Genomic DNA, 27,772 nt, shown 5'->3' with positions numbered 1-27,772 from the left:
AGAGCCATCTTTCTTGAAGCACTTGCTGTGCTCACCCTGGATTAACTTCCATATTAGAAACTATTAAAGAATACTACTGAGTCCAGGGTTACAGCAAATAATCTGCAAGAAAATGCTACCCACTCAGTTATTTTTTGGGAGAAGAATATGACGGTCTCAAGAGATACACTGGGGAGGGGGAAAGTCTGTTTGCCTCTATTTTAGATCATTCTCTGCATCAGTTTTTCTTCCATACCCTCTCCTCTCCCATTGCGGAAGTTGTGTGGGGTTTTCATAGAATTAAGAAGAAAGTTGTCAAGTCAGAAAATGTTAAAAGGCATATCCTAGTTCAGGGACCATGGAAAAAAATTTATGAAGAATATTGTTTGTTTTTTAATTGGGAACCAGAGGTATGGTTAAAATCCCAGTCTGACACACACAAAAAAATCTGTGGGTGATCAGGAGTCAGAAGGTTACAAAATAAGGGACACACTGGGTACAGGAAGAAAAGCTGTTCCAGAACCTCAGAAGCCAGGCTAATATGGCCTCTCTCTGTGATCCTGTTTCTGCTCACCCTGGACACTATGAACTCCTTATATCCTCTGGTATATTCTTTACATTTTTATCTAAGACTTGGGTTTTATACAAAGCAAATTTGAGTTGTGTCCTAGAAATGGCAGTCAGATTAAGAATACGGGTTAAATCTGAGTACACATATCCATGAAAGTTAAGCACAGAGAGGCACACCTCATTTTATTGTGCTTCGTAGATACAACGTTTACAAATTGAAGGTTTGTGGCAGCCCTGCATCCGGTAAGTCTATCAATGTGATTTTCCCAACAGTATTTGCTCACTTTATGCCTGTCACATTCTGGTAATTCTTGCAAAATTTCAAAATTTTTCACTATTGTATTTGTTATGCCGATCTGTGATCTTTGATGTTACTACTATAATTGTTTTGGGGTGCCATGAACTACACATAAAGATTGCGTAAACGTTGTCTGACTGCTCCACTGACTGGCCATTCCCTTGTCGCTTTCTCTTTCCTTAGGCCTACTCCCTGAGACCTAAATATTGAAATTAGGCCAATTAATAACCTGATGATAGCCACTAAGTGTCCAGATGCAAGGAGGAGTTGCACAATTTATCACTTTAATAGCTAGAAATGATTAAGCTCTGTGAGGAAAGCATACTGAAAACCATGATAGGCTGAAAGCTTGGCCTCTTGGACCAAAAAGGCAAGTTGTGAATGCAAAGGACAAGTTCTTAAAGGAAATTAAAAGTACTACTCTAGTGAACAAACAAATGATAGGAAAACAAAACAGCCTTATTGCTGATATGAAGACAGTTTTAGTGGTATGGACAGATCAAAGCAACCATAACAAAGTAACCATAACATTCCCTTAAGCCAAAACCCAATCCAGAGCAAAGCCCTAACTCTCTTCAATTCTGTGAAGGGTTAAGTGAGGAAAAAGAAAAGCTAGTTTGAAGCTAGTTGATTCACAAGGCTTAAGAAAAGCTGTCTCAGTGAACAGCGAAGTGCAAGGGGAAGCAGCAGGTGGCTACACTAAGCCACAGCTTTTCAATGTGGATGAAATAGCCTTCTATTGGAAGGAGATAATATCTAGCACTTTCATAGCTAGGGAGAAGTCAATGCATGGCTTCAAAGCTTCCAAGGACAGGCTGACTCTCGTTAGGGGCTAATGCAGCTGGTGACTTTAAGTTGGAATCAACGCTCATTGACCATTCTAAAATCCTAAGGTCCTTAAGAACTATGCTAAGTTTACTCTGCCTGTGCTTTATAAATGGAATAAGGCCAGGATGATAGCACATCTGTTTACATCATGGTTTACTGAATTTAAGCATACTGTTGAGACCTACTGCTGAAAAAGAACTCCTTTAAAATATTACTGCTCACTGACAATGCACCTGGTCATCCAAGAGCTCTGTTGGAGATACACAGTGAGATTCATCTTGTTTTTATGCCTGCTAACACAACACACATTCTATAGCCCATGGATTGAGGAACAACTTCAACTCGCAAGTCTTATTATTATTTAAGAAATTTATTCTGTAAGGCTATAGTTCCATACATAGTGATTCCTCTGAGAGATCTGGGCAAAGAAAATTGAAAACCTTCCGGAAAGATTTACCATTCTAGTGGCCATTAAGAACATTTGTGATTCATGGGAAGAAGTCAAAATATCAATATTAAGAGGAGTTTAGAAGAAATGGATTCCAACCCTCTTGGAGGACATTAAGGGGTTCAAGACTTCCGGGAAAAAGGAAGGAAGTGCAGATGTGGTGGAAATAGCAAGAGAACCGGAATTAGCAAGAAGTAGAGCCTGAGGATGTGACTCAATTTCTGTAATTTCATGATAAAACTTGAATAGATGAGGAGCTCCTTATCAATGAGCAAAGAGATTTCCTGAAATAGAATCTACTCTGTGAGGATGCTGTGAAGACTGTTGAAATGACAACAAAGGATTTAGAATATTACCACGCTTGAGAGATTGTTTCTGAAACTTAATCAAAGCAACAAACCTCACTGTAATTTTATATTAATTGCCACAGCCACCACAAACTTCAGCAACCACCAACCTGGTCAGTCAGAACCCATCATCATCGAGGCAAGACGAGAAAAAAGATTAAAACTCACTGAAAGCTCAGATGATGGTTAGCATTTGTTAGCAATATTTTTAAATTAAGGTATGTATATTTTTTTAGACATACTACTACTGCACACTTAACATCTGTCCTATTGTGGTGGTCTGGAACCAAACCTGCAAAATCTCCAAGGAATGCCTGCACAGGTGAAAGTAAGACTTTTGTTTTTGAGGACAAAATGTTTATGTTTTAATGTAGTGGAGTTGAGTTATAGCAAAAATTCCAAGCTAGAAGTAAGGTATAACTTGGGCAAGAAAGGAAGAATCTCTTATGAGATCTAATCCGTAATAATGAGATTCAATGTGTCAACATAACTGGGGGCAGAGGGAAAAGCAAAGCCTGGGATAGGAGTCCCTTATTTTGTCAACTAAGGACATTTTTTTTTTTTTTTTTTTTAAGTAGGCTCATGCCCAGTGTGGAGCCCAATGCAGGGCTCAAATTCAGGAACCTGAGATCAAGACCTGAGATCAAGAGCTGGACACTTAACTGACTGAACCACCCAGGCAGCCCAAGTAAGGGCATTTTAAAGGAACTAATATCAATGGTCACCATTTCTTACGAGTAAAGACACAACCTCAGGCTGATCCTTTAAAATTTCCCTTAATAGTCTCATATTAAATAAATTTAGCCTTGTGAAAAACTAGCTGCACTATCCTGATTTTTCTTTTTGCTACAGGCCAATAACCACCTCAAAATCAGTTCAGTTGAACTTCAAATTAGTTTTGATCATGAACTCACAATCCTGATCATAAAAGATCATGAGGAGTCACACCCAGGGTGACTACTATTTGGACAAAATTTTCACCAAAGTAATTAATACTTTCACTTACTAGTCAAGTTTAATGAGCTAAGATTTCCTGGATACTATTAAAATTTCTAACATTCATGTGAAACATCTATGTGAACTATAAAATCATACACTATCATTAAATAGGCAAATTAATGACGAAATGGCACAATACCGCCGATCAATGAAGTTATCATCTATATACATTTCAATGTCTTTTTTCCCTAACTTGTATTTAAGTGAAAATAATTTTGTCTTTTGTTAAATAAAATATGTTAAGTAAAATCTAGAAAGCTATAAATCAAATCTTAATAGCAGTTGTTTCTTTCTGTCTGGAAAGGTTTTTTTTTCCCGTTTTATCTCTATTTCCTAGTATTTGTACAGTGAGCACATGTAATAAAATTATTTACAGAATTTCAATTTTTTTTTTCAGTAGACTTCACGCCCAGTGCAGAGCCCAACATGGGGCTTAAACTCACGACCCTGAGATCAAGACCTGAACCTGATCAAGAGTAGGATACTTAACTGACTGAGCCACACAGGTGCCCCATAAAATTTCAATTTTTAACAAACAAGACAGCATAAAGACAAAAAGAACTGAGGATCTCACTCTTTTGTTTGGGAATGATAGATCTGGTTTAAATTAATCCCTTACAAAAATAGAAGTTTAACATTTATACTTTATAAAGGTAGATGGAAATTCTGTATCTAGAAGCAACATAATCTGTTAGTAAATTGTATTTAACTTTTCTTTTCCTCCAGATTTTTCCCTCTAAGAAATCCAATGACAAGATAACATTATTTTCCAAACCTAACAGAAAAAGATACTAATCATAACTAAGGTAAGTCATATTCAATTCAACAGACTTAAGGGCTATCAGGAAAGTGTATTTTACACAGTTTTGATGTCAAACACCATTACTATTTTAAAAAAAAAAGCAAAATACATGTATGCTTTAAAAAAATTATGAAGTACCCATACCCATTTGTATTTTTAAGTGTAAATTATTAAAAGTATATTTAGTCAAATTAAAAATACTAGTTTATTTAGCCTAAACCTGACCGTCCTCTTTTTCTTTTTGGAATATAAAAATAGAAAGCAACATTCTTAACTTTTCCAACGACCAAGGTAATTTCTAAATATACATATTTATTCACAAGAAAGCTAACAATGTCCCACAAGTAATTTTAACTATAACTTGAATTTCACAGGTGGGTTTTCTTTCAAAATTCATCTACAAATGCCCATTTCTTGGACCATTCACTCAATCCTTCAGTGTATTATAGTTTAAGAAGCCAAGTGCCATATACTTGCCAACTCCCCTTTGGTAGTTAAGAACTGGACTTGGCACTGAATGCTGAGAAAACAGGCTATAATCCATTTAATAAAACTTTTCTAAGGTCTCATGAATAAATGTTTTTAAAATATTAAATACAGGCAGATTTTCCATTTTACTCTTCATTCATCTGCTCACCCAAAAGTTGAGCTTCTTACTGCCATTAAGTCAGTTTTCTAGAAATATTTGCCAAGATTAAGTTAAAGGAAATACAGAATTAAAAGAATAAATCTGCTTTTGTAAAGCATTTTCTAGAAACAATACTGAACAAGGCAGGGCTTCACAGAAGAAATTATCATTTTATAATAGTTTGTGGCATTATATCATTTTGAGGCTTTTTTATAATGAGCAACTGACATATTTTAAAATCACCAATCTCTAAAAAGCATTTTAGTTGTTGAGTAACTATCAAATTTGGCATTATACAAAATTATTTTTTAATGGAAATAATGAATATAGCCAATGGAGCACTCCGTGAAATGGACTAATTCTCACTCCTTACAGGATGATGTAAGCTAGGAGAAAGCACTGTAAAAATAGTTATCCAGAGAGGTGATCACAACAACCCAGTTCCCTATCTGACACACCAAAGGTGCTTTTTTGGCTACAGAAAAGCCAGTAATAAGGAAAGATGAGCTTTGTAGGAGGTGGGGGGGGGGGGAAGAAGATTAGGGAGAGGGGATATAGAGAACAATCCAAGGGAGAGGTTTATTTGTTGTTACAGCATCCTTCCTGAATACCAGCTGGCACAAACTAGTCAGAGGGGTGTTAACTGGAGAATGATTATTCTGGCCATTATCCTTATCCTCTATAAGGGATTCCAAGTTTTAAAAAAGCTCAAAGAAGCAATCAAATGCGAAAGTGTAATTAACTTTGTAAATCATCATATTATCTATCCATCTGACGAATGCAATTAATTTTAAAAGAATTCCTGAAACAATTGCATTATTTAATACAAACTCAAATTCCAAAGCCTGCTTATTACTGCTCATTCTAAAGCCGGGGTCCGCAGTTCGGTCTGAAGTTTGTACTCCCAGAAGTTCTGTTTACCAGAAGCCTCTTCTGCCCAACCTATGGCTCAAACCATACCCCAAAATAACATTTTGAAAAGCAACAATTTTTCTCAAGAATTTTATATTCAAATACAGACAGAGCAGAAGGGATAAACACAGCAAAGCAGTACAATATTTATTTACCATCTCCAGCAGCAAAGCTTTGGAACCAGAAAACAACCCTTTTATACAAAGCAATCATCTTCCCACCCCCAACTGGTTATTGTTTACAAATACAAAGTACACAGAACATCTGCTTTATATGAGCAAACTTAAAAACATACATACAGATATACCCCATTCTGTAAAGTACTTTATTCATTTAAGAAGGCCAGTAACCACCAAACGTGTTAGGTAAGATTCTTCTTCCTGTATTGTCTTTTCGGTAAATTGCCAGTATCTATACTTATAAAAATCCCTCCTGGGAAGAATGACAGATTCTCCTTCAGCACAGGACCACAAACAAACAAAAAAACAACTTTGGAACTCGGGAATTTTAAAATATCTCTGAAGCTGCTAAGGGGGAGTTATAGCTTTAACCCTGAGTGCCACTGCTATATCTCTGGCACAGAAAGAAAAAGGATGAATTATGAAAAGAGAAAAGGTGACAAAGTGGCAACAAAAGCAAGAAAAGAAACTCCAAACCAGAGAAAAAACAAACAGGAAGTTGACAAAATGTGTTCTGGGTGCTGCTGGAGATACCACTGGCACAAGGTTCACAGGTCTTTCTTCAATACAACACCTCCAAACTCCAATGAAGCAACATTTTTAGAAATATCTTCATTTTCCCCAAATCCACCCTCAAATTATCTATAAACCAACATACAGGGAGATTAGCCACATTTAGCTACACTAAGGACACAATGCCAATAGGAGGTCATGAAGTATACAACTGTATACCCATAATGTAACATTCCACTTCAGTGTCATCATCCTGTTCATCTTCAAAGTTGTTCTCTACCGGTGCCTCAGTTCTTTCTCACTGCTTGAGCTGTCTATCCCTGGGGCTGGTGGTGCACTGACCAAAAACCCTCCTTTGGCTCAGTTCAGAGAAGAAAAAGAATTGTTCTAGATGTCCACAGGAGACTATGGTACAAAGCGAACTCCAGACAGACTACTTCTATAACCTTACAAGTAACGGCTATACAAACTTGGTACACTTTGAATAAGTAGGAACCAATACATTTTCATGGGTAATTTATCCTTTTTCTTCAGCTGCATCTCAAACTGTGCCCCATAAAGGCTGTTCCTTACAATTCTGAAACCAGATGTGATGTTCCACATGCCTTTGTATGCACTGATTCATTTCAATGCCTGGCTCCTGATTCTCCGTTAGTCCAACTGGCTCTTCTCTAAGCATGTTCCAAACCCCAGCTCAAGTATTTACTAAGTAAGAAAAGCTTCCTTGATCCCTCTAGATGGCCCTCTTTTGTTCCAACCTCATCACAGACAATCCTCTAAACAGGACAATTACATTGTATTGGTATTTCCTTCTCTTGTGAGAATACACCATCTCTTATGAACTCCCAGTACCCCCAGACCTTCCTCAGTGCCTGCCCGCACATAGATATTGCTAATGATGATAAAAGTTTGTTGCCAACATAGACACAAAGTGACAAAACAGCATCCATCAAAAACTGTATACACGTACCTACATATCCTAGCTCTTCATTCTACATTCTTTTATTTCTTATTATCATAAGCATTTCTTAGCTTGCACTTGAGAAAAGCAACTATTTTACTTTAAATATGCCTTTCAATGACTTAGTCCATTGATGGGTTTGCAATATAGCTTAATGGTTGAGCCTTAAAAAACTGTAAACAAGGGGAAATGATCTGATGACAAGAACTATTACATGCTATTAAATACACATCTTAAAATGTACCTGTACTTATACCCAATACCATCCCACAGTTATATCTATGAATGTGTGTAGAAACAGCACAACTATGAAAGAAATCTATATTTGACTTTTGAGTTTTCAAAGTACTTCTGCGCATTACCTCATTTGAGAGTAGGAAAACTGAGGCTCAGATAATAAATGACTTGCTAATACTCGGATCAAGGTCTTTGAATTTAAATACCATGTGTGTTGCACCATTCCACCTTTTTCCCTAGCCAATATCTTAAAGATGCCGGCAAAAAAAAAAAATTAATAAAATTTAAGTGTGTATCTGAAACAAAATGGACATAACAAACAAAAAAGGTAGGAAAAAAAAAACATGACTAAAATGATCAATCAGTGCTGAAAATGAATGGAATACATGAAACAAGCCAATGACCATGCATCAAGAACAATCTTAGTCCCACAGTGAAATCTCAATGGGAAAACTAAGAGGTTAGGGTTTCTCGTCTGACACATGAAATGACCAGGAATTAGTTAATATAAGACATCAAATACTAAGGGATGAGAGTACAACCATAAACACAAAGTTTAGGGAAGAAAAAGATTAGTGTATGTCAAGTTAGCTCATCAGAAAAGTTAAGACTTTAGTAGAGCCTTGAAAAATACATAGAGGCAGCCTAGTATAATGCTGAATTCAGACTTTGGAGGAAGAGTCTATATTCAAAGCTTGGTTTCACCAATTGAGCAAGGTGTTTAATGATGTTTCATTTCCTCATCTGCAAAATCAGAGTGAATTTCTTCCTCAAGAACGCCTTGTAACTTCTAGCACACAGCCTAGTAAATGTAAGCTCTATAAATGAAAATTTTCTCCTCTGCTTGCTTCCCAGGTAGGAAGACAATAGTTAGACTCAAGGCTATCAAGGTGCTTTCAAGATCTCAAAATATATTTTTGCTAAATGTAAATAGGAGTTGTTATAAGCCATTAGACAAAGACCAACATGCCTGCAACTCTTGCTAAGAATCTAAATGAGGTTAATAAAAAACTGACTAGAACCAAGGCAGAAAGGAATGGGCTGCACACCTAACAGCTGGATATTTAATGTAATTAAATATGTTCAAAAAAATGTAACTGAAAATTTAAGACTATTTAGTGACTTGGAAAATGTTTTCCCCCAATCGTCCACATCATTGTTGCCCCACGAATTAAAAGTGGTATAAATAAAAGGGACCACAAACATGATAGTTCTTATAGCACATTAGTGTTAAATGCACACTAAGTAGTGTAAAATAGCCATCATAGATAAAAGTGGGAGTTAACAAGAGGTCTAACTGTAGCCCTTCAAACTCAATGACGTGACAGAGCTACTCTTATGGGCAATGAAAGAAAACAGAAAACATAGATAGCTCATGGGGAAAAAAACAGCATATCAAAGTAGGTCTTGTAAGAAGACTACTAACAGAACTCATAATAACACCTGAAGCATTTAAGATCAAAGGAGAAATTTAAAATACCACTAGATATAAAGCATTTACTTTCACTTCTACCAAAGAACATAGTTAGTTAGGATTATTAGAAAACTCAATACAACTTGAGAGATCTCCAAAGTCCTAAAAGAAAGTACAGACAACCTGAGAATTCTTGTTGAATTCTTGACAAGGCATCAGAAAATCCAAGAGACCATTTGAAATAGACAGTTATCTCAATAAAACATGTAAAGCCCTTAAGACCTGGAGAAAACTAGTTAACTTTAAGATACACTATATGTCAGCACTGTTCTATAACTCCATGGTAATGGGCTTAAAATTTTTATGAGAGGATGCAATTAGCCATAAACCATATGTAATAATACATTTGTGTGAAAATTATAAAATGAGAAAATACTACTATTAAATGAGAAAGCATTTAAAACTGATGAAAGTTCAATAGCCAGAAAATAATAGTTCCAGAGACTGGACTGGCTACTTTTAAAAAAAAAGGACATTAAAAAAGAAGACTAGAAAATCTCTTACAATAATGCTGAAGGCATTGTATTTAAGTATACAAAGCCACATCAAAATACTGGCTAGTAATTACTGGTAGAATAAAAAATATAATCTACATCAAAGAGATTAGGGGAAGATCAGACATCCTTCCAGAAAGATGTGTTACATAAGGGAGAAGAAAAGATCAAATAAAGAATGAAATAACCGATATGATAACATCAAAAGGACATGGTTGGACTGTGATCACTTCCAGATATATCCCACTGGAAGCAAACATAATTTCCAGTAATAACATAACTCAATGATACCGAACACGACTATAAAAAAGTTTTCATTACTATAAAGTCAAGCAAACAAAAAAGACAAAAATATTACAAAAATATTATCCCACTAATCGATAAGAAAAAAAAGATTTAATAAAACAGTATTTCATCATTCGTACAGGACGGGAAATTTCATAAAAAAATTTAATGGCTTACAAAACTCTTTATTTCTGGAAAAATAACTAAAAGATTTGCATTCAAAAGCGATCATCAGTTAAATGATAACTTCCACCTGTATATTTTAAGTGAAAAATGGAAGGATTGGTTTGTGTATCCACAAATGAAAACTATACAGAATGGACCTGGCGAACTGAATGACATGCCTAAGATGTACACAGATATCACAATCCACTATTGGACTAGCCACTGACATTAAGAATGGCAAATTTCAAAAGACAAGGAAACATAAGCAGTGCAAGTCTGGGGCAAGATATGCCTCACGTTAAAGAAAAAAGAAAGTTTTCAATTATTGCAACCTTTATAAACTATTCCTACAAAGACCTAATCCATGATTTCTAACCTTCATCAGAACCCCACTAAATTACATCCTCAAGAATAGTGAATGTGGCAGTTAAGTCTACTTATCCATGTCATTTAACTCTGTATCCAATTTTATAGCTAGAAGGGATTCTGGATTGTGTCTATTCCAACCTCCTTGTTTTTAGTACCTGAGGTTATCCTGGATGTACTGGACCCTTAAGGACATTATCAATCAGGTCACTTAGGTATCATTCAGTAAATTATTAGTATAGTACTAATGTAACATACTAAATAGTATCCAAGTATCCTGAAAGACTTTATGCTCCCCTCAAAATGTCATTTTGAGGGCTATGTAAATAAATGGAATTATAAAGAAGCTGCCACACAGTAAGAAAAAAAAAGTTTAAATACAATTACATTGATAAGGAAGTTGTCACACCGTCTGAAAACAAAGGATAAAGTATCAGGAAATCTACTGCTTTTCCTAAAGTCCTTGTTTCTTCTTACCAAGCAAACACTTCCACTTATCAAATATTAAGTTGTGTTACCATGGCTTAGAACAAAGTTAGATAGACAAATGACTCAATCAGAAAACCTGGAACCTGCAGAAAGAAAACAAAGCTGCCTTAATGCCCAGGAAACTGAGCCAATCATTAATAACTAAAAAGAACTACCATAACATTATTTAAATAAAGGGGAAGGGCATACTCTATAACCTTCTGAAATGGATCAACAGTGCTATAAAGAAAACAAATGAACATTCAGAAGGAGAGTACATTTAGATAGTGCAATTGTACAGATGATGAATAAACTATAAGACTCCAAAAAAAAAAAAAAATAACTGTACAGAACTCACATAAATACCACCAGCAACATATGCAAGACACCAAAATGTTAAGTTTTAAGCAGGGTGAAATTTAAAAAGGCACTTCATATAACAATGGAAACTGTTTCTCTGTACACAGTAACTGCAAGAAATCATATTGTCTTCACATATATTTTATGTCTAGTTGAGAAAAAACATTTTGAAGAAAAAGGATCATTAAACACATCCCTTTTGAGAATACCAAATCATTAAATTTGCAATTACCTCAAAGCTTCCCGAAAACCTAGAGATATTTAAACAGGTTCACCTAATGGAGAATTTTTGTGGCAGGCTCTGCCCATGGCAGGCACAGTAAGAAAACTTACTATCTAATTGTGAGTTCCATATGCTATTGGGGTTGTCTCCCTACAACAAGTCCCCATTTTTAGTTTTGTAACACCATTATCATTCAAGTATGCCAGAGAAAGATTTTTAAATAACAAGTTAAGAATACTGTTTCTTCTGCAGTCAAGAGACTGATCTATAGCTAAAAGCTGTTCCCATTTACTGCATTCTGACAATCCCCACTCAACTGCCAAATCCAAATCCCTTTCAGAAGTTACCCAGTCAACAATTCGGGGATTTCTTTTCACTTTTAGGAAAATTCTCTGGAGATGCTTGAGTCTATCAACTGGAGAGTGGTAATGCAATTTTAACTTTACTACTGAGCAACATAAATAACACAAGAAGAGAACAGCAATGCTGTTTTATAAAATATTTGAGGAGCTATACAATGTAAATAGAACTAACACGAGTGAACTGTACACTTAAAAATGGTTAAGATGGTAAATTTTATGTTGTCTTGTCTCTAACCACAATTAAAAACAAAAATTTTAAAAGGAGGCGTGTGTTAAGTGGAAGTGCCAAAGCAGTTTCAGAGAATCCCATCTTCACATATCATTTTTTGATTTGGATTTTGGAAAGTAAGAGTACCTCAAAAATCATCAAATTTATAACCCACTATCTGATTCAGGGGAGGAAAGGGGAGAAATGGACAAGTGGGAGATTAAAGTAGCCTTAGCTAACTCGGAACTATGTGCAGCCATATAGAACAGTTCCAAGGTCTCTCTCTCCACTGAATTCACCTGTGACTAGTCCTTTCAAAAAAGAAGCTATATAGTGCCATGTCAAGGGCACATGAGACCACTTAACTGATGTGATACATATCAAACTATAAAAATCTTTATGATTTCTTAGACCCTTGTGTCTTTCAAGGTAAATGTTAAGTCTAGATATGACTTGACCAAATGTGCAAGATCATCTCCTCTATCAAGTCTGCTAAGCTTAATCTACAAATGGGACCAATATAGTACTCTGAAATTATCTGACAAAATAAAATAACTTCTTCTAAGTAGGGATTTGAGTCTTCAACCTCTGTTGCATCTTCAGAAAGAGGAAGAAAAGTAGTAAAAAGGGTACTGAATATAGTTACAATGGAGGGGGAATGAGCTTCAACTATTAAAAAGTGGGGCACTAGGGAAAATATAAATCACCACTGTGCAAGAACTACGGCAGAAATAGAAACCACATGAACCCTAAAACAGTTATATTCCACTAACAGTAGATCCAAAATATTTTGACCAAGCAGATGAAAAAATGCAGGTGTTTTACAAACTAAGGAGATACAAAATGTTAAGTCTGTTGACAAAAATTTTTTGGGGGACTGTCAAGCAAATAATACTAGGTGATGGACTCTGATCCCTCAAACTTGACACTTCTTCCATTTTTGAAGTCATGCTGCGAAAACGAGGATCTAAGGACTGGTATACTGCACAGCCACTGCCTTGAGATTAAAAAGATACTGTGGAATATACAATTGAGGTATCTGCTGCCAGTTCCAGAATTGTGAAGAACTATTAATGGAACCAACTTGGAGCAAAAAGATAAGTCGTCTCTCATGATTAAGAGTCTGACTAGAATAAGGGACCAATAAACCAAGAACATATTACTGAAGTCTTGATTTCAGACTTTTAAGAAATCATTACTGGATGTTATCGTTTAAACAGATATCCAGAAACAGAACTGCATGAGATGTTCTCTTTACTACATCCATAGTTATACTCTAACACTTAAGGATTCTCAACATCATCTATTTGATGGCATCCCTCTTTATTACAGTAAGAGGACCAGATTGTCAGGCATGTTTGGAATTCTCCTATAAGAGTTCAGATTTGCATGCCTGGATTGTAGAACATCCTTTATTTCCAGGACACTAATGCACATTTCCTTTTTGTGTTTAGAGTGATGAATTATCAAGCTCAAAAAGTTTAACTGTTTAGAAGGTAGGTTTGTTTAAGAAGGTCATCTTGGTGAAAGGCCTAGAATATCCTGAGAGAACACCATGATGGGTCTCACAGCTTGCTTATATGTGAGAGCTTGACAGGTCAAAGACTTAGGCCATGATGATAAAAAGAATTCTCTCACATGTAGCTTTGAGTGGTAATGACACTGTAGCCATCAGTCTCGATACGGACAGTTACTTTGAAAATTTTTAGAGATGTTACAAGAAGGAAAGTCTTTTTCCAGCTGGTGTCCACAGTAGACCTGTAACATCTAGCCATCCTACTGGAAGCAAACTGGATTTGGCAAAATTTGATTTGTATTCCAGTTCTTGACAGAGTTGCACGGTTGATTCTGAAGTCTGAGAGAGCTTGAGAGTAGTATGGACTCTTGAAGAGTCAGATCGTCCTGACATAAACAGGGCACAACAGATTTGTCATTTTGTGAAGATCTGACAAGGTGAAGCCCGAACAAGGAAGCACTGATGACATAAAAATGAAGGATTTGCCTCTGGCATTAGTAAACAGAGACCCAGTAGCAGGTTATTTCCAGGCCCCAGATCTGCTAGTCCTCAGTTTACCAGTAAGATTTTCCTGAGGAACAAATCATTTATATTTTTTTAAGCACAAGAGGATTCAGATTCCTGAGTACCCTCCTCTGAACTTACTTTGGACCAGAAATAATGGGTAAACGTTTGTCCAACCCTACTCAGATGGAAGTCTCTACCGTCACTTGGCCAATAAAACATAAGTCTCTATTTCAAAAGTCTAGAATTACATGTTAGCCGTGATAATTCCAGACATGCATTTATTTTCTGAGGTGACCTCCTACCTGTAGATCCTGTTTGAGTGGGGAGGAACAAGTAAAATAGTTAGGATCTTGGATGACTACACTGCTGAATGCAAACAGGTTATTAATTCTTGTACCCATGGCGTTCTGGAGATTCTCCCTTTTTTCTATATCTATAGGGGTGGTTTCGAGGTTTGTACCAATCTCCTTTGGAATATCCTCTATTGTGATAATGTGCTTTCTGATCATGACTATAAAAGTATCGATGTTGGTTATAGTATTTGTTGTGGTCTCTATAATCATTTTCTTTTATACTGTTTTCTTCTGCAACAACAGCATTTACATCTTGTCCAAAGAGAGAAGTACCATCAAAGGGCAAGTGTGAGATCTTCTCCTGGGTTTTCTTAGTGAGAGATGTAAGTCGGAGCCAGGCTTGTCTTCTGTAGTCTATTGCCATGGCCATAACTCTGACTACAGAATCCATTATGTCCCTAGTAGTACAAAGCTGCCAAAGGCCGGCATCCATACCATCTGATATTATACATCTTGCTTTTCCACGATCAAACTCTGGGTCATGAACCAGATCCTCCATGTCTTCCCAGAGTTTACGCTGATATTGAGTCATATAGGCCATGTAACTAGCAGCTCGGGCTGCAATGGAAGCAGCATGGTAGAATCTACAACCCATGACCTCCATTTCTTTTGAGGTAGAATCTAGAGGAGATGTTGTGCTTCCTCTTTTGCTGTGCTCTAGTGCTTCTACAATAGGGCCCTCAGCTGGTGGATTTGGTTGGAAAGGAGAGGTATCCTTGGCCACAGGATATACTCTGTGCCCCATGAAGGAAGAAGGATGGCAATCAGCAGGGTCTTTAAAAACCTCAGTGGTGGCAATTCTCAGAAGAGGATGCAATGGAGGAACCAAACGTTTCTTAGAGGTCACATAATCAGGTTTCCCTTCACATGATTCTGCTTCAGATTGTAACGTTACTCTCTTTATAACACCTCTTTGTTCCATTCTTTTCAAAAGACCTGTGAAACTAGACTGACTGGGATCAGTTGGCTGCCCTTTGTCATCAGCTGAGGGGGACTTGCAGTCAGCTTCTTCATCAACCGTAGATAAATTTTCATCCTTGGAGGTGGAGATGTCCCACGGAACTGAGGAGTTCTCACTTGGCCTAGAATGATGGAATCTAAAACAGCTCCTAGACTGCAGATCACGTATCACTCGTGACATCTCAGCCACCTGTGTCTGAAGATAAAGGATGGCATCTTGTCCATGCTGTGAAGCTGAAGAAGACTCTACAGGTAAATCCTCCTTGACCTCTGAAGAGGCCAAAGATTCTTGGGGGACCAGAACTGGAGATGAAGGCAGAGTCTGATAATTTTGTGATGGTTTAAGTGTCTCTGTCTCAGAAATCTTAATATCTGAATTATTTTGATCATTTTTCTGGTTCTCCAATGGGTTCTCAACAGAAGAAGGTTGAGAAACTATCCTTTGTGGACTGCTGGTGCAACTCCCAGAGGAGGAGCTGCTGTCTCCAATGGGAAGAGGAACACTGCAGCTAGAGCACATTTCTGGGCGATGATTCTCAGAGGATGGCACCTTAGACTCAGGCATTCTCTGGGTTATCCACATGAACAAGAAAACCAAGGAAGAAAAAAAAATGCTTTTAATATGTTAACTTTCAAGTGCAGAGATGCATGACCAGTAAGTAGAACTCAATTTTTTTAATTATTATAACAACAATGAAAGATGCAATCCACTACAGGTCTGCAAGGGGATCATAGAAGTCAAAGCCACAAGCTTCACTACCCCCAAAACCCAATACCAACTACTGGCAATAATCTGGCACTCTATTAAAAAAGAGAGTAAAAACAAGCCCAGTTCAATTGGTGCCATCTTAGCCTACTGCTCAGTCTTCTGCTAGGACAAGAAGAGGTGGTGAGACTACTGGTGATTAACAATCTTTTTTTTAAAAATCCCATCTAATGTATGTAAGTCAACAAGTAGAAGTTTATAATAGTATAGAGAACTTGGGAAAAGTTCCACTGAAAATCACACACACAAAAATATTTCTCAAAGTCCCCACTGAAGAGTCACTTTTAAGTCCTTTAAAGATTCTTGTTCCCTCTCCATGAATAACATAAATGAATAATGATAAAACTTGCCAGTTGCATAGTCCTACTTTATGGTTTGTAGTTTCCAAGGAGCTTACATAGTATGTATTTGTCACTTCATTTTGTCCTCACAACAACCCTGTGAGGTAGGTATTATTATTGATAAAGAAATTAAGATTAAAGGCTACTTAATTTATCCAGAGTCACAAAATTACTAAGGAGTAAAGCTCAGGCTAAAACCTAGGCATACTGATTCCAAGTCCAAGTCTCAATCCCTTGTAACATAAAGCAAGAAGTATTCCGGCCAGGAGTCTCCAACCCATCAATCCATCAAGACAATAGCCCATTAATAGAAACTCGGGCTAAGACAAAAGAAAGACAAGGTTGCTACAAAGGGCTCAGCTAGTTTAGTTCTCAGAGTAAGGGAAGTATTAGTTTAAGGGTCAAACCCACAACCAATAAATCACAGGTAAGAGAAAAAAAAAACCCTACATATGTGAGGAATAGAGAAGGTTAAAAGGAATGACAACTGAAGTACTATACCACCTATAACCCTTCCCCACATTCCATTTTCTAAAGGATCTTCACACATCCTCTCTTCCAAGATAAAACAAACTTTCTGTGGCCACATGGTTCTGGAAGAAAAGGATCCAGTTATACATGGCACCTAAGGAGAGATACGAAAGGAGAAGGGCACAAGGAGCCAAAACACTTGCAGTTTTTATTCCATTTCCCTTTTATCAGATACCATCTTCAAGTCTTAGAACTTTGCTGTATCATGTTATCTTTTCACATTCTCACTGAAAGTAAAAAACAAAACTGGAAGTAGGAGATGTTCTGGGCAAAGGACTCAATGGATACCTTCTATGGCTCATTCTATAGAAATGGACCATTCACTAAAGTACTACAGCTCCTAAACACAGCCATCATTGACTTGATAATTGTCTTAGACAAGGCCTCTTAAATGACTAAAGTGAAAGAAATGCAAATCAAATATAATGTACTTACATCACTATGGGAGGTGCTAGGCTCTTCATCATCACTGCTGATCAGATCAATGTATTCCAGAACAGGTCTTAATGGTCCTTCCTATGAAACAATCAAGCAAATTAACAAGTCATGTAGTTATTCAAACTAAACCAGTCACTTAAAACAATCACTTTTTTTGTTGGGACTGGCAAGAATTCCTCTAAAGAGGCGGCCTATGGGCGCCAGAAAATAATTAGAACACACACAGAAAAATATTCAGAGTACATGAGTAAGAAATGATGATGGGGCACCTGGGTGGCTCAGTTGGTAAAGTGCCCGACTTCGGCTCAGGTCATGATCTCACACTTCATGAGTTCAGGCCCCACATCGGGATGCTAAGAGCAGCTTGGGGCCTGCTTCAGATCCTCTGTGCACCCCCACCCTTGCCCCTCCCCTGCTCGTTATCTCTCTCTCTCAAAAATAAAAAATAAACATTAAAAAAAACTAATGACAAGATCTAAAAGGAAGAGTTTAAACCTTGGTAGAATATTAAGACAATGTTATTCTTCGAGGAAGGATTATTAATAATAAAGGAATTAGTGCTATAAGGACACAGATATGATTCAATGTTTTTTAGATGGGATGAGTATTAATTACCTGTTAGATAACCAGACTCAAAAACATGTGGTTCTCTGACTAACAGCTTGGCTTTATTTCCCACTCCTATAGTCAAACATCAAACCTGATTCTTCTCCATCCTGCTTCCAACCATACTAACTGCATCATATATCAGGCCTTGAATACTAGGCCTAAAAGCCTAGATTTTATTCCATAGGCAAGAGGGAATCAATAAATACTAAGATAAGGAAAACATGAGTACTGTGCTTTAAAATTAATCATGTAGATGAGTATGGAGAGTGGGAAATGCAGGGTAATTAATCAGTCAAATAATGCAAAAAAAAAACCAGCAGCAAAGAGAGTAGTGTTGTAGTATATATACAAGACAATACATGGGTATTAAGAAAGAAAAAAAGATTGGCTATAAAAAACAAAATTCCAACAATAAAAAGGAATCAAAGAAGTCCCTAAGGTTTCAAGCTTGAACAACCAGCTGGATATATCTGGAATTCAGAAACAGGAAGCCGACACTCTTGAACATAATGGGTTGATGTACCAGTGGCACACAAAGTTAACTGGCAGAAGCCAGAAATGCAGGGCTGAAATCTGGATGTACAAACATAACTAGAAAAACAGATTTGGGAGGGGTTCCTCTAGAAGACTAAATTGAACTATGATATTGCTAACAAAGAAAACAATGAGGAAAAAGAAGAAATTTAATGAGGCTCTTGAGGAAATGCTGGAATTTTAGGACTCAAGAAGAGCTAAGCAGGTAATTAAAGACTGAAGAAGAATCAGGAATGGATAAATTCAAAAACACTAGAGAATCCTCAAAAAGTTGTCAATGCAAAATGCAGTCAAAAACATGGACAACCAAAAAAACTGCCACTGAAATTGGCAACATGATTTTTAAATGCCTGAAAACAACTTTCAAGAAAGTAGCAAGCATATAAAAGCCAGGCTCTAAAATATTCAGTAGAACATGAGGCAATAGAGGCGCCTGGCTGGTCAATGCAGCATGCGACTCTTATCTTGGGGTTGTAAGTTTGAGCCCCACGTTGGTTGTAGAGATTACCTAAAAATAAAATATTAAAAAAAAAAAAGAGGCAGTAAGGCCATGAGTAAAGAATATTATTTTTTAAATTCTAATATGTTGAGAATAAGAGAAAGGAACACAGGAAGAGAATATAGCTGAGGGAAAGATTTCTTAGGATGCAGAAAGCTGACTGTTGGCAAGCCAAAGCGATCTATTCAGTGGATAAACTAACAGAGAAAGACTAGAGTCAGGACACAGAAGCTAAGATCTTTAAATATCCTCTTCCTTAGAAGAGACATTCCGTCTCAAAGATAACTTGTTTCTCCCTTAGGCTATTACTTCTCCTCAAGCAGAAAACTGCTATCCTTGCAGACAGGTTTTATCTAGGCACTATGATAAAACCAGAGACCAGAACTTAAGGACAGGGATCATGTAATAAGTAATTAAGATTTTTGCCTGAGCTGTAAAAATGGAAGTTTAAAAAAATGTTTTTTATTTTTTCTAAATGTTTACTTTTGAGAAAGAGTGAGTGAGCGAGCATGAGCAGTGAAGGGGCAGACAGAGAGGGAGACACAGAATCCAAAGCAGGCTCCAGGGTCTAAACTGTCAGCACAAGCCCAACGCGGGGCTCGAACTCCCGAACCGTGAGATCATGACCTGAGATAAAGTCAGACGCTTAACCAACTAAGCCACCCAGGTACCCCTAAAAATGGGAAGTTTAGAAAAGAGGATATTCTCCAATTATGGTCAACAGAGAGGAATCACCTACCTTTAGACTACAATCTACCACTGTTATTGTCAATGTTATACATTCAATTCAAGGAAGTAGAAGAAATAAAAATATGCTAGCTTCTCCTGTTCTAACGCCTTAACTTTGGGCTCTTCAAGAAATGTGCATTAGAAATTGTTATTACATGTCCATAGCAACAGCCCACCAAGAAAGTCTCCGGGTTACCAGAAATACACAGAGGGAGGGGCAGAGAGAGCTTCCATAAACAGAGAAAAAAGAGACGAAAGAAGGTAACAGAGTACAAAGCAAAAAGTAGAAGAGGACCCCCCCAAAACCCCCAAAACCCAGGATAAAGAAAAAGGTCACAGATGGGATTTAAAAACAGCTGCAGAAATAGCAGAAAATAGCAGGAGCAGGAAATGATGAAAGAAGACTATTACAAATTTACTGCTAGGGTGAACCATTAGACTGATATGCAACCAACTATTCCTGAACTAGCGAAAAATGACAACTTCATATGATTCACACTAATTAAAAGAGTAAAAACAATCTGGGTAGGAAATCCAAAAATGAGAAAAACCAAGAGTCATTTAGAATATTTATTGATTAACTCAGCAAATAATTATGGGTTTGTATGTGAAAGAATGGTAGATGACGATGACATGTATTTGAGACCACCAAAAAAAGCAGAAGCTGAGTTAAAAAATAAGAGAAGTATCCCCAAGGAAAATATTACTTATATGCACACACTCTAAACTTTAGTTATGGATATGGAAAAAATGCCACCATAACGAACTTAACGAATCAAAACATTTTAGTATTCCATTAATTTTACTACTCATCAATAACATTTGTCTTTGAGCCCTATACAGGAACTGTACTAAACTTCTCATGTAAATGATTCCATTTAATCCCCAATTACTTTATGAGATGAAACAGTGAATTATTACTATTACTCCTTTTAACAAATGAGAAAACTAAGTGAAGTACACCTGATTCTCTAAATATATAACCGGCTGTGTGGTCACTATAATTCTGAGGTTAAGTTCAAAGTATACACACTACATTTTTTTTTAATTTTATTTTTAAGTAATCACTACATCCAACGTGGGGCTTGAACTCACAACCCTGAGATCAAGAGTCACATCCTCTACTGACTGAGCCAGCCAGGTGACTCTACATGCTTTTTTAAATCAATCCCTTATTACCTAAGTTTTTAAGAAACTTTGTCTTCCTTCAAAAAGAGAAAAAAAGACTTCTTGCTATTGCCCTCAAATCTGAATAACTCATAACACTAACCAAACAATAAGTTATTAATTCCCCATAAGAACGTGTATTATGTCAAGAAACATTTCTTAAAATGTTTACAGTAACTGCCTATGTTCTTAACAAGTATAAATGCATGTTGTCCTCCAATTAAAGGCATTTTATTTGAATTTGCTCAACTCATCAACTAGTAAACCATCACTCTCATCATCCCTTTTGTACCAATAACAAAATCAAAGGATTCTACTCCCGAAGGCCGCACAATTAGGGCCAGGAGCACAGGCACAAACAACACAGTTTAGTAACACAGCTGAATTAATATTAATATTCTAAGTAAAAAAAAAAAAAATTAATGACACAAAAAGCTTTCATTCCTGCTACTAGAAAAATGATTATCATACAAAACCAAACACCAATTACCTATGACAGTTGACCCTTGAAGAACATGAGGGTTTGGGCTATAACCTTCCCTTCCATTATGGAATTGAAAATCGACATACAGCCATCTGACTTCCCAAAACGTAACTACTAGAAGCCTACTGTTGATTGGAAGCCTTACCAATAACATAAGCAGTTGGTTAACAGGTATTTTGTATGATGTTATTATATACTGTATTCTTACAATAAAGACAAAAATATTACAAAAATCATAAAGAAAATACATTTATAGTACTGTAAAAAAAACTAGATACAAGTGGATCCACGCAGTTCAAACCCACTGTTTAAGGGTCAACTGTAAATGGAAAATAATGTCGATACATTAAGATATGGACTGTAAGAAATGTAGTTCACCCAAGACTAAAAGAATATGGATTTGAATACTGATGCAAAACTCTAATCTAAAATTTTAATAATGCATGTGTTTTTTCAATAGATTTCCAGTTACAGGATCAGGGATATAGTTTACTTGTGCAATCCTGCCCAGTTCAAAAATTCCAAGTGGTTCCCAACTGCCACTTTTAGACCACAATTCAAAATCTACACTATCTGGCCCACCCTTTTCTCTTTCACTTAAAAAGTTTTTATCCTCCAAAACTACACAGAATCTTCCCTGCTTTCCCATTTTGATGCCTTTCCTTATTTCTTTTCAAAATGCTCTTTTAAATACAAATACTAAATGTTACCTAGGCCAAAAAGGCTTCCTTTATTTTTTTATATAGCACCGGGTACTTTTTATAAAATAACTACTTTCTACAACCATTTACACAGTTCTCATAACCTATATTATCTTCCACATTGAAATATGGGCACTTACAGGTAGGACCTATTTTCAATTAATCTTTTGTAGTTCTAGAGTACTTACTTCATGACTTTGCATATCATGAGCTCCAGCATTATTTTTATTTACTGAGCTAATTATAGGTGCAAGACACCCAGCCAAGATACCTTCACATTTTTGCCCATGACTCTTACCTACTGCAGTTTAAGTATTATCACTTGACCTATGTGCTTCAGAAGCTAATGATGAAATTATACCTTGATTTCCTTCACTATTTCCATATGTTCAATGATTCCACATTATACCAATAATCTTGACTAAAACCTAAATCTCATGTGCTATTACCAAGATTATAATAGGTTGCCTTTGTGTCTCAAGTAGCACTGTGAAAAATCATGTCATCAGCTCTTGGCTAAAACCATTTTCTGGGAGTAAATTAACTAAAATATACAAAGTTTCAAAGAAAGACAGAAAGATGGTGGCTGAATAAGGGATCAGAAAAATATTCTCAGTTTTCAAAAGCTTGTGTTAACACCATTTCACTTTTACGAAAGACCTACATTGGTATCAGTTTTCACTAACTGAAGTAAATCTGAAGATTTTCTCTTATACAAAAAAAAAAAAAAGTGATGAAAAACAGAAATACTGTACAGCATTTGTTTTGCAGAAAACCATTACAGAGGCAGTATGCACCCCAAGCAGCGAGAGTACCACTGCCAAGCTGCTTCCCTGTGAACTAAACTCAGCATTTCACTGCCATAGCTTTGGATTATGTCTGTAAACATCTGTACTTTATCTCAATTTATTTTGGACATCCATTAGCAAGATGTGTTTTAAGGTATCAGAAAAGCCAAAAAGAGGTTATTTTTGGGGTCTGGAAATGCTGAAAATTTTTCCATATAAGCAAACGGTAACTGCTTCTTTGCTTTAGACCCTCTTAGCTTATAAAGTTTTCATAGGTTTCAAATGTTTCTACTTTACAATAACTGGGAGTGGTGGAGATACACCTGTATTATTAAACTAAACAGAAAATGAGAGCAAAATGCTTAAATAAAAAGTTTTTGCTATGGTAACATTATGTTTGAGATCACCCAGGTATTGGCTTTGCAAAAATCAAACAGTACACTTATAAACCGTGCAGTTCTCTGTACGTATATTTCAACATAATTTAAATGAAAGGGATTTATTATCCTTATTATTTCTTTCCTTCAGCACACTGCTATATTTTGCAAACCACTGAAAGACTGCTGTGCCACCATGTGATCAAAGACGGGAAAATTCCATTAATGAGCGTGAATTAAGAAATCCAAGCCAGAGTAAATCAAGAAGCAACATTATAATGCCATTTTTGTATCTGAAGAAATCTTAAGCAGAGAACAATTTGTTATCTTTACTGGATGAGCATCACCTAAAGGAATCAAGGATAAGATTAGTTTACAGAGAGAAGTAGAAGGTTATATCTCAATTTATTTTAAAATAGAATTAAGTTATCATTAATTATCACTTAAGTGTTATCACTAAAAATGTAGAAGCAATGTTTTTCATAGATCTCTTCTAAAACTGTAATTGTGCTTAATACATATAATTCACTTCTTCATTTGGAACTATCAGAACTTTGAACCTGTATTTGCCAACAGGGATAAATACAAGGTGTTGTATCAAGGTGCACACACAATATATTTTTTAATTTTTTAAAATGTTTATTTAGTTTTGAGAGAGAGAGAGAGAGAGAGAGAGAGACAGAGCATGAACAGAGGAGGGAAAGAGAGAGAGGGAGACAAAGAATCTGAAGCAGGCTCCAGGCTCCTTGCTGTCAGCACAGAGCCCGACACAGGGCCTGAACTCACAAGCCATGAGATCATGACTTGAGCCGAAGCTGGATGCTCAATCAACTGAGCCACCCAGGTGCCCCTGCACTATATATTTTTTATTCTTGACACAAAGATGTAAGATATTCTCTACATTTAAAATTAAAAGAATATTTTTAAAAAGCTTTTTTTTAATGTTTTTTTTTTTTTAATTTTTTTTCAACGTTTTTCATTTATTTTTGGGACAGAGAGAGACAGAGCATGAACGGGGGAGGGGCAGAGAGAGAGGGAGACACAGAATCGGAAACAGGCTCCAGGCTCCGAGCCATCAGCCCAGAGCCTGACGCGGGGCTCGAACTCACGGACCGCGAGATCGTGACCTGGCTGAAGTCGGACGCTTAACCGACTGCGCCACCCAGGCGCCCCTTTAATGTTTTATTTATGAGAGAGAGAGAGAGAGAGAGAGAGAGAGAGAGAGAGAGAGTGTGTGTGTGTGTGTGTGTGTGTGTGTGTGTGTGTGTGTGAGTGAGCACTTGCAGGGGTGGGGCAGAGAGAGAGGGAGACACAGAATTTGAAGAAGGCTCCAGGCTTTGAGCTGTCAGCACAGAGCTTGACATGGGGCTTGAACCCATGAACCGTGAGATCATGACCTCAGCTGAAGTTGGATGCTTAACCAATACACCACCCAGGGGCCCCTAAAATTAAAACAGTATTTCAAAAATAAAGAGTATTTTGAACTTCAGCTTAATACATTATTAAGCTTAAGTTACATACATGCTATACTGTAATTTTTTATTCCACAAGTACCAAAAAGTTTTTCAAATCTTATTTTTATAAATTCCATGATTCTCAACCCAACACCCATAGTTTATAAAGAAGTATATCATTCTTTCATATACACAAATATCAAGATGAATATTCTCCAAATACCAATATTCAGGAACAACCTGAAATATTTGTCCTAAGAAGCCATAGAATCCTGTTACCAACATACTTTAGTCCACTGTTAGGGCACCTGGGTGGCTCAGCTGGTTGAACATCCAACTTTTGATTTCGGTTCAGGTCATGATCTCAAAATTCATGAGATCGAGCCCTGCGTTGGGCTCTGTGCTGATAGCACAGAGCCTGCTTAGCTTTCTCTCTCTGCCCCTTTCCCTGCTCCCATGCTCTCTCTCAAAATAACTAAACAAACACTTAAAAAAAAAAAAAAAAGAAAAAGAAAAAGTACATCTGAAACTAATTTAACACTATGTTAACCACACTAGAATTAAAATAAAAGGACAAAGGGCACCTGGGTGGCTCAGGTGGTTAAACATCTGACTCTTGATTTTGGCTCAGGTCATGATCCCACAGTTTGTGAGATCAAGCCCCACACCAGGCTCTGTGCTGATAGGGTGGAGCCTGCTTGGGATTCTCTTTCTCTCTCTCTCTGCCCCTCCCCCTGTTGCATGCTAACCTGCACTCTCTCTCACTCTCAAAATAAATAAAAGGAAAAAGTACCACATGCACTAGCAATGGTGAAGACAGCCAAAAAAATGATCTCGTGAAAGACTCCTCAATAAACCAATTAAAGACAATACAAGAATGGTTTCACCACAATGGCCCTAACGATGGGTATATAGAGGATATCATTTAATAACCAGCTTTACAAACTGTCCCAAACCAACAAACATAAAAACACTACAATCTATTAAGAAAAACTATACACGTTTCACAGCAAACCTCAAATAACTACAGTATTCAGAAAATGGTTTAGAGTAGAAGTATTCTCTAGCTAACTATGATACCACTTTAAGCTGAGCCTTTGCAACTCTTGACAGTTTTGGGTGAAAATCATCTCCAAATACGTCATAACCCCCACTCTGCCTAAACCAAGGCTTTACAAACTGTGGTTCAGAGATTCATATGTCCTTTCATCTTTCCAAAAGGAAGACTCCTAGGTCCCACCTACAAATTCCGATTCAGTGGGTATGGAAGGGTGAGGCCCCGGAATCCGCACATTTACCCTTGGTAATGCTTAAAGACCACTGACCCGAAGGGACGAAATTCTGAAAAATATGTGTGTTCCTGGTGATGCGGGGATCTTCATATGAACATCAACTCCTGCACTATGCTATAACAAACACCATGATCTCACAGGTCAGGGAAGTCTTCAAGCTAGTCGCCTTCATGTTATGCAGCTACATAACGCTCAGATTTTGAGTTCTTGCAAGCCTTCTTGTTCTCTACCTCCTTCCTCATCATCACCTGTCCTCTCTCCCTCGCCTGCATCGTCATCTGTTACAGGACAACCTTGTCCCTCTTGGAAACACGCCTAGACTAAGCATTAAAACGGCGCTAAATAAACGCACGAGAAGCGTGATGGAGTGAGCACCACGGACTTTCGGCAGTCTTTGTGACGGCTACCGCAGCTGCTCAGAGCCCTCTTTGGGGAAATTTCCTAATCCTACGCCACGCTCCCCGGTGTTAGTACCTATCAGACGTTCACACACAGTTGCTCAATGAGGAGTGGACAGGTGCAGTACAATCACATAATGGCTTACCACGCGCAGTCTTGGAACTCTAGGAAAAACCCGAATGTCGTTGCTACTTACACTAACAAACTGAATGTCATCTTCATTTTCATCCGTTGTTGACTCAGATGCTTCGGGCCCAGCTGGAGGGACAGATTCTATTATCTATAAAAATAAGCCAAAACACGCTTATCTATACAGCCACGTACTTGGTGGAAAAGACTTTCCCAAAAGGAACGAAAAAGAAAGAGCTTTTTAAAACAACGAGCTCTTGAGGAAACCAAACAGCACAACTGCACGCAAATCCGACTAAGAACAGAACTCCATGGAGTCGCGTTCTGCCTCTGCAGACGCGGAGCCACGGGGAGCGGACGCCGAAAACGACCCCCCGGCCCCTGCGAATTCCCCTATCTGCTCGAGGAGGAGGGATGCACGCTCACCGCCGAAGAGCGATCCTGTCTCAAAATGTCGCTCTCGCGGGCAGAGCGGCGACAACAGAGAGCACCGGGGCCGGCGTAGGGGACCGGGGGCGGCCGGGCGGCCATTGTTACCGCTGGGTCGTCGTTAGGACCCGCACCAGGCCGGAACGCTGGGCTCGGCCCGAGACGCCGAGGCTTTCGCCCCGCGGGCGCACAGCAGGCCGCACACTCAACAAAACACAAAGCCCTTTCGCGACGCGGCTGAGAACGCCGCGGCCCGACGCTCCACCACTCACCTCCGACCCCGGGTCTCCCATTTCTCCGACGGCCTAACTGACAGCACCACCGCTGCTGCGGTCTCCGCCGCCACCGCCGCCGTCGCAGCTGTCCCCGCCGCCACCGCCGCCACGACTTCCCTTCCCGCCCAGCACCGCTTCGCGCCGCCGTGACCCGCCCCTGCGTGAGCGCCGACGCCGCCGACGCCACCGACGCCGCGGGCGGAAAGAGGTGCGAAACCGCTTCAAAAGGAGGAGCGGCCGGCTCTGGCCCGCTATCCCCCGGAGTGTCTTTCGCACAGTCCCGGCCTGCCTTCTCCGCGCCGCGCAGGAACCTGGGAATTGTAGTTCTAGTGCCGCCCGAGACCGTCCCGGCGTCAGTAGCAAACCGCGGAAAAGGACTCCAAAGCAT

The 27,772-nt window shown here is 37.9% G+C and overlaps 1 protein-coding gene across 4 annotated transcripts in view; it reads right to left on the bottom strand.

Annotated features, from left to right (window-relative positions):
* The window catches only part of ZNF451 (zinc finger protein 451), an 88,396-nt gene extending 60,920 nt beyond the window's left edge, over window positions 1–27,476 (bottom strand). Inside the window, exons 1-4 of one of the 4 annotated variants that reach the window (XM_042986598.1) lie at window positions 27,382–27,476; window positions 26,748–26,831; window positions 17,516–17,596; window positions 5,444–16,010 (exon numbers count right to left, since the gene is read on the bottom strand). In XM_042986598.1, the coding sequence (XP_042842532.1) occupies window positions 14,514–16,010; window positions 17,516–17,596; window positions 26,748–26,831; window positions 27,382–27,402 (1,683 nt within the window). In that variant the 5' untranslated portion in view covers window positions 27,403–27,476 and the 3' untranslated portion in view covers window positions 5,444–14,513. Of the gene's footprint in view, window positions 1–5,443; window positions 16,011–17,515; window positions 17,597–26,185; window positions 26,569–26,747; window positions 26,832–27,381 lie in introns of those variants that run through there. The other 3 variants (XM_042986594.1, XM_042986596.1, XM_042986595.1) reach the window with 3 other exon arrangements.
* Between the last annotated feature and the right edge of the window lie 296 nt (window positions 27,477–27,772).

Source organism: Panthera tigris, chromosome B2 (genome assembly GCF_018350195.1).
Source record: "Panthera tigris isolate Pti1 chromosome B2, P.tigris_Pti1_mat1.1, whole genome shotgun sequence".
NCBI classification, from domain to species: Eukaryota; Metazoa; Chordata; class Mammalia; order Carnivora; family Felidae; genus Panthera; species Panthera tigris.
This window is presented reverse-complemented; position numbering and strand designations above follow the sequence as displayed.